General features: G+C 41.8%; 1 protein-coding gene across 8 annotated transcripts in view; it reads right to left on the bottom strand.

Moving 5' to 3' along the window:
- Positions 1 to 1,306: 1,306 nt before the first annotated feature.
- LOC103255823 (guanine nucleotide-binding protein G(s) subunit alpha) overlaps positions 1,307 to 7,650 on the bottom strand; it is a 15,946-nt gene continuing 9,602 nt past the window's right edge. For 6 of the 8 annotated variants that reach the window (XM_008053766.2, XM_008053765.2, XM_021710315.1 and 3 more), the window contains 8 exons: positions 6,706 to 6,803; positions 3,298 to 3,352; positions 3,094 to 3,167; positions 2,930 to 2,988; positions 2,702 to 2,822; positions 2,405 to 2,535; positions 2,078 to 2,145; positions 1,307 to 1,805 (listed from right to left, as the gene is read on the bottom strand). In XM_008053766.2, coding sequence (XP_008051957.1) covers positions 1,659 to 1,805; positions 2,078 to 2,145; positions 2,405 to 2,535; positions 2,702 to 2,822; positions 2,930 to 2,988; positions 3,094 to 3,167; positions 3,298 to 3,352; positions 6,706 to 6,803 — 753 coding nt within the window. In that variant the 3' untranslated portion in view covers positions 1,307 to 1,658. Of the gene's footprint in view, positions 1,806 to 2,073; positions 2,146 to 2,404; positions 2,536 to 2,701; positions 2,823 to 2,929; positions 2,989 to 3,093; positions 3,168 to 3,297; positions 3,353 to 6,701; positions 6,804 to 7,650 lie in introns of those variants that run through there. The other 2 variants (XM_021710314.1, XM_021710317.1) reach the window with 2 other exon arrangements.

Genomic DNA, 7,650 nt, shown 5'->3' with positions numbered 1-7,650 from the left:
CTTTTTCTGCCCTCCTTGGGGCTCACAGCTCGCCTCTGATGAGCTATGCCACATGATTAATTTGGCTGAGATTAATTTGATTTGGAAACAGGAAGTATATTTGGGGTCCAGATTATAGAATGCACTTGATGTACCATTTGACCAGCTTCAGGCACCATAGTTGATGCCGAGGACCATGGTGGGGGCCATGCCAGTCTCTTCCTTCCATCCTTCTGGGGAACTCACCAAGGGTGACCACAGCTGCAAGGACACACCTGATGGTTATGACTAGGAAGCCCATGTGAACCTCAGATCTAGAACAAATTCCAGTTCACCTCTTTGCTTTTGACACAGAGTCCGTGAGGGTGGATCCCTGCTCACCCCCCACCCCCCCAGTTATGGTGAACATTTGCTTTCTTCATATTTCTCTTCAATTATGAGTGATATTCCACATTTCTCCATTTATTAGCTATTTGTATTTGTGTAAGTTGCCTGTTCGTATCCACTGCCCATTTTGCTGATTGTTTTGCTTATTGATTCTTAAGAACTCTTTGCTTGTTAGAAAAGTCAACTTAGGATTTTTACCTAATCCAAACCCTTCCTCCATTCATGTTTTTTACATGTGATTTTTTTTTTTTTTTTACAGTCACTTTTTCCTCTTTTTGTGGCTTTTAGGTCTTAGGTCATGCTACAGACAGACTTGTATAAGTCCAAGATTTTAATCATAAAAACAGCCACTTTTTAAAAGTATCGCTTGTATTTAGATGTGTGATTGATGTGCATCAATTCATTTTGATGAATGGAATAAGGTAGGGATCTAGCTTAGTTTGCCCAAATGGCTGGCACTAGGGGTTTCAACACCATTTCTTGAAAAATCCCACTTTCATTGATTTGAAACACTATGTTCCTCAATTTCCCCACATAATTTAGTCCATATCTTATAACCAAAAAAAAAAAAAATCTCTTTTGAGGAGACTAGGTAAACAGGAAAACTTGTGACATCATAGTATAAGTTGGTGGAATCTTTGGACACAGCAGCAATGTCAAAACATAGACTTCTCTGGGGCATAATGGCTTACTAAGGGGCACAGGTTCAGGGGGAAGGGCAGGGGTGAACTTTTTCTATTGTCTGCAAATTGTTTTAAGAAACCCAAAGGTTAGCTCACCAAAAACATCTAGTGGCAAGATGTTAAACCCACCTACATCATAATCTTGTGGTCTGCACCTCAACATAGGGCCTCTCAACTTTTGACCCAAGGACCAGTTGAAGCCATTGAACAGTGAGAACGTGCTTGGAACTGTAAGTAATTCACAGGAGTCGCCTCAATTTTTGCTCACATTTAATTTTTATTTTGATTTTTTTAATGCTGCACAACACAATATTTATTTCATTTATTTCTTTATTTCTGTTTGCTGCTGTTATTTTTTGTTTTACTGAAAGTGAGAGGGAACTTTTGTGGCCTTTTTCTTTGTCTTTGTCTGGAGGCCGCCTTAAGCTTTCTAAATTTGGAACATCTAAGCAAGCTGAAGGGAAAAGGGGGTTTCGCGAAGTCACTCGGGGAAGAGGAAAGGTTGCTTTGTTAATCATGCCCTATGGTGGGTGATTAACTGCTTGTACAATTACATCTCATTTTTAATTAATTGTGCTTAAGGCTTTAATTAAATTTGGGGTTCCCTTCTTAGAGCAGCTCATACTGACGAAGGTGCATGCGCTGGATGATGTCACGGCAGTCGTTGAACACACGGCGGATGTTCTCGGTGTCCACAGCGCAGGTGAAGTGAGGATAGCAGTAGTGGCGCCCATCTCCACTGGCAGTGCTGATTCTCTGTGGGCACAAACATGAGGTCTCTGTCAGCGACAACCTCCCTGGAAACTACCCTGCTACCAAGGGGGGCCTCTACCAGGATGACTGTTGACAACCACTGATGCAGTATTGAAAAAAAAGGGCACAGACAGCTCACATGCACCCTGGATATTGGTGAAATAAAATTGAAGAAGTGGGTAGCTGGGTCCCTAAATTTAGAATTAAGTACATTTAAAACCATAAGAAAAAGAGGAGGAGCAAGAAAGGAAACTCAAGACAGGTTTGATACTCACCAGAAACTCATCACGAATGAAGTACTTGGCCCGGGTCACGCGTGGGTCCTCTCCAGGTTCAGGAGTAGCTGCAAAAAAAAAGAGAGACTTATTACTTAAGTAGATGAAGGTTAGAACAGAACTAGGGCACTAACAGCATTGCAGCACCTTAACTTCTTAGAACTCCATGATGTCGCCATATGAAAATGAGTGAAAATACATATTGCTTGTTTCCCTCACAGATCCCTTACAGTTTACTGGCAGGAAGAGGGGTGGGGGTTTTTAGCCTGACCACTTGATAAAGAGCCACCTGAATGAACAGTCCCCAAGAATGGAAGCCCTCTGTACCATCCTCAGGAGTAGTGTAGCGAGCAAACTCTGGAAAGTAGTCCTCAATCTTCGATTTCCCAGCAAGGACTTTCTCGGCGAGCAGATCTTGCTTGTTGAGGAACAGAATCACCGAAATGGTGCGCAGCCATCTAACAGAGAGCAGGGCTAGGTTAGTGCCCAAAAGCAGCATGTTTTCTGCAAGGGGTGTGACATGCTTGCACAAGATTCTTTTCACTAACGGTACAAACTGGGGCCCTGAGGTCAGTCACAGGACTCCCAGACAGACAGAAGGGAGTGGGCTGTGACTCCACAAACCTGTTGTTCCAGATGCTCTTGAAGAGGTTCAGGGCCTCTTGCAGGCGGTTGGTCTGGTTGTCCTCCCGAATGACCATGTTGTAGCTGCTGCTGGCTACCACGAAGATGATGGCAGTCACATCTTAACAATGAGAAAACACAAGCAATGAGCATGAGAAGCAAAAACGAGCCTTGACAACTCACAAGTTAAATGTTCTTCAAGGGCGGCAAAGGCCACCATGTCCATACCATTGAAGCACTGGATCCACTTGCGGCGTTCATCACGCTGGCCACCCACGTCAAACATGCTGGCAGAAGTAAGGATAGCCAGTTACTTCCAAGACTCTAACACCCTAACTCCTGAGGAATGGCAAGAAACTGCTCTTTTATAAAAAAGAGAATTGTGTTCTTACTGGAAGTTGACTTTGTCCACCTGGAACTTGGTCTCAAAGATCCCAGAGGTCAGGACACGGCAGCGAAGCAGGTCCTAAAACAAAATCTAGGTCAATGGGTCTCATCAAAACCAACTGAAATGATGATTGTCAATCTGGAGCAAAAACCCCAAGTAGCTTGGAATGCAGGCTCTAAGTCCTCCGTCTGGGAGAAGTTTTGCATACCTGGTCGCTTGGCACATAGTCAGCCTGCTTGATGACATCAATCTTGTCCAGAAAGCTGGGAGAAGAAGAAAGACACACAGAGGTATTCACAGAGCCCACATGCATCTGCCAACTATTTGTATCTGTCTACAAAGTCAGGCTAAATGGAAGTGACCACCCCAGTTACACAGCAATAAGTTAGTGGCACTTTTTTGCTTGTGTGTTGGTTACATTTATGACTTAAAGCTCTGTACCTTAAGAAGTTTAGAGCACACAGAATTTAAAATCAATGCTTTTAGGAGTTAGGGAACTAGAAATGAGTCTAGCAGCTATCCCATGAACTCCCAGGGCACGTAGACTACATAAACAGCACAGGACAGTGGTGCTTACTTTTACTTTTAAAAGATTGATTTTGTGCATATCAATCAGGAGAGAGAGGACTCCAAATCAGGCCTATCCAATTCTGTAAAATTTTATGATTTATAAAAAAAATGAAACTTGAAAATTGCATGACTAACATGGTAAAGCGTTTAAAAATTATAACACCACATCATTCAGTCTTTTAGCAAATGAAGTGGCCCACTGAAAAGCAGCACAGACTTTCCCCTCAAGGGCACAAACGATTGTTTTAGTGACTCAGAATCTGTATCCCTTCCTTTTTACTTTTTAAGAATCTCATTGATTAAACAGAACAAAAGAGGTTGGCACATAGGGGCCCTTCTTGCCCTAACCACCCTGAACAGGAAACAAATACCAAATTTCCTTCCTACTCAGTCCATGAAATAGAACACTCCAGATACGAAACTTTTAGTTTAAAACAGTCATTTGTTTGTGCTGTGTTCAAAGTTAACTTTTGAAAGATTAGGGTAATTAATATGGAAAATTTATATTAAAGCCAGTTTGTTTGTTTATTTGTTGGGGGAGGGGCTGAAGTTGAAATTGTTTTAAAGTGGGCTAATCAGAAAATAAAATCACAAATTGAGAAAAGTCTATTTAAAGAAATTCCCTAAGTCCCCCCCCCCCCCTTTTACCAGTTCAGAGTTAGTCTGGCTTAGAGGATATACTAACTTGCCCAATCAATCTTACATTACAGCACCAGTCCAGAAATAGCTCCCCAGCCGCCCTGGCCTCCAGCACATTGCCATGGCAACAGAACCACAGTTCTATAAATAGATCATCAGCACCAAATCTTGTGAGAGAGACATCTGGAGTGCAGCCAGCCAAACCCCAGCTCAACAAATAAAAATAGGCAGCTTAAGAATTGGGCACAGTACCAGTAGTATCTCAACTTTAACATAAAGGTGGTTCAACCAGAAATGTACTGGTCACTGCGACTGCAGGGCTGTTTGAGCCATCTGGTTAGGGAAGACATTTTTTAAAAGTTTTAAGCTACCTTCTTCTCTTTTTTTCTCTGAGTGTCTTTAAAATTTTTTATAATCTGTGCAAATGGTGTCATTTTCAGATAAAGTTTCAGGAGTAATTTAATGCTGTTTAAAAACAACAACAACAAAATGTGACAACGGGGTTAAACTGTGTTAATTAATAAAATTACTATGTCCTCTCCTCACCTCCACCCCCAGCATTCAAAACTGGGGTGGTTAAACCCTCCTAATCTTGTACCTGTACTTAACTTCTGACTTGGATCCAAAATACAAAACGCAAACAATTCCAGGATTTCCATTTGTTTTGCGTTACTATAATTAGCGCTTCCAGCTTTTAGTTCAAACTTTTGAGAAAATCAGGGACTTTGTTGAAGAAGGAGTGGGGGTTGGAGGGTCACAGGGACTGGCCAAGATGGACTGTTTTTCTACTCCTTGAAAAAGTACACAAATTTGCTTGTATATTAAACCATGAAACATCTAAGTATGTGACAACTGAAAATAATCAAAGGGACTTCCTATGGGAAAGCAGGGCAAGGGCAAGACAAATTGATAGATTTGACAGACCCTGACATAAGCACATGATCGGTCAATGATAGTATTCTAAAGAACTCACTTTGTTGTTTGACTACTAAGTACTTCCTCCTCCCTCCTGCTTATTCAGGTGGTTTTCACAATCAGTTCCTTAGGCCCCAGTTACTAAGTCATGCAATTTTAGCTCTTTGTGAGCCTGCCTGTTACCTGGTTCTGATTAGTTCATACTTTCTATAGCAAAATCAGTTCTGAGTTTAAGCTACTTATGATAAGGAAGACTAAAAACTAACCTTCTACTGTCTGTCCCTCCCCACAGGCACAGAAGGCACGCCTACTTCAGAATATCATTGACTGAGATTGCTCTGTGCATCTGTGCAGCATCAGCAAACACAAGACATCTTTAGATTTTTTTTTATAACCCTGACCACCATATGCTTGTTGTATTATGTACAGGATGAGGGAGGTCATAACCTTTCATAAAAGGCAACTTTTTAGATATGTGGCATTTTGTCCTCTGGAAGAGAGACCATGAAGGGTGACAGGGATGGAGGGAGGACCCCAAGGTAAGGTGAGTCAGGATTAGATAATAGGTGTAGTAGCTTGGGCATCAGGTAGAGGTGTGGGGGTTGGAGAGTCACAGGGATTGGCCAAGATGGGCTGTTTTTCTGTTCCATGAAAAAATACACAAATTTTTGTGGTGTGTATATTTGCTTGTGCAAGACAATCTGTTAAAAAAAATGTTTTCCCTCCTTCTTCATTTACCAACACATTAATCAGGTAAATGACTTTGTCATGACTTTGGAGAAAGATATCTTTCACAGTGCTAGCCTTCACCAGGCATCCTCTCAGGTAATTCGTTTTATTTGAAAGTAACCCCACCACTGTAGTGTGTTGCTTAGGTGTGTACAGTTTAGAATTCCAAATCCACTGACCACTTACCATCCTTGAATCAAGACCCAGTGTGAAGGAATAAACAAGGACATGAGACAGAGTTCAAAAGTCAAGACAACACAAAAACCAACTCCATCTAGATTCACTAGTCGATAATACTGGGTTATGATGGCCACTATAGTCACTTACTTGATACAGAAATAGCAATGCACTAAACAACTAATGGGGGAGGGGAGCATACTTTTGTCTTCACCATTCCTCAGTTATGTTTATATATTACACCAATAAAATATAAAATTTTTTCATTATCCAAAGTGTGAAAGCTGCCCTGTTTTCCTGAATCCTTGGAGGTCAATTCATTAATTACTTCAAGCTAGTTATGAACATCACTTTATCGAGAATAATTGTCATTTTGCTCTAACAGGCATTACATGTTTATATAAAAAATGCAATTAGGGGCTTTATAAAACAAATGAATCAGACTAGAACTTTCTAACCACACATGGAATAACTGGTTGTCTGCTACGAAAGTCATCACTGGCAAGTAACTTGAAAAGCAAGAGTCACAGGTTTTTGTGTTTTCTCTATTTTTGCCTATTTCATGTGCTGATGGGGGGTTACTCACTACTGGGCGCAGTCAATCAGCTGGTACTCATTGGAGCGCTCATAGCAGGCACGCACTCCCTCATCCTCCCACAGAGCCTTGGCATGCTCATAGAATTCCTGAAAGTGAACATGAGAGAGGGATTTAGAGAAAGACAGGAGCTTGAACCAATTAAGAACACTGCCATTCGGCCTCCGAAACCACAGGTCACTAGGAGAGCCACGACTGATGTGATTCTGAATTTTGAGCCCACTTAATGAATTAGTGCTCGGAATGCTGCACGTGCTAAACATATCCAAAAGTTGACTTTCCTGCTCTCCTCCTCTTATTGTGAATGAGTGGTCTTGGGTAATTTCTTCTCTGTATATTTTGGCGGGTGGGGACGGTAGACGACTGGATGATTTTGTTTCTTCACAGAATTGTTTATATAGGAAGAATCTACACTAATCTGTGTTAGGAGAAAACGCCAATGCATGATTCAGTGTTATGAAAACAAGAAGTTTCATCTGTAAGATGTACAGGGACTAAATTTTCCTTCCAGGAAAATGTGAATTTTACCAAAAAGTGTTATGATGGGGAATGGTGGACAGAAACATTAAGTTCAGATCTCAGTAGGCATAATTAAAGATTATTGTTGGGATGTATTTGTAACAAGTTATTTTTTTCTTTTCCTGTTAAAAATATAGAATGAAGCCGGGCTCGGTGGCTCAGCCTGTAATCCCGTGCTTTGGGAGGCTGAGGTGAGTGGATTGCCTGAGCCTGTGGGTTCGAGACCCGCCTGGGCAACTTGGCGAGACCTCAACTCTACAATAAATCAAAAAATCAGCTGGGTATGGTAGCGCATGCCTGTGATTCTGGCTACTCGGAAGGCTGAGGTGGAAGGATCGCTGGAGCCCAGCAGGTCAAGGCTGCAGTGGCCTGGAGCAGTCACTGCACTCCAGTCTGGGCGACAGAGTGAGACTCCAA

This window comes from Carlito syrichta, unplaced genomic scaffold, assembly GCF_000164805.1.
Source record: "Carlito syrichta isolate Samal-C Ts95f unplaced genomic scaffold, Tarsius_syrichta-2.0.1 Scaffold288430, whole genome shotgun sequence".
In the NCBI taxonomy this organism is placed as follows: domain Eukaryota; kingdom Metazoa; phylum Chordata; class Mammalia; order Primates; family Tarsiidae; genus Carlito; species Carlito syrichta.
This window is presented reverse-complemented; position numbering and strand designations above follow the sequence as displayed.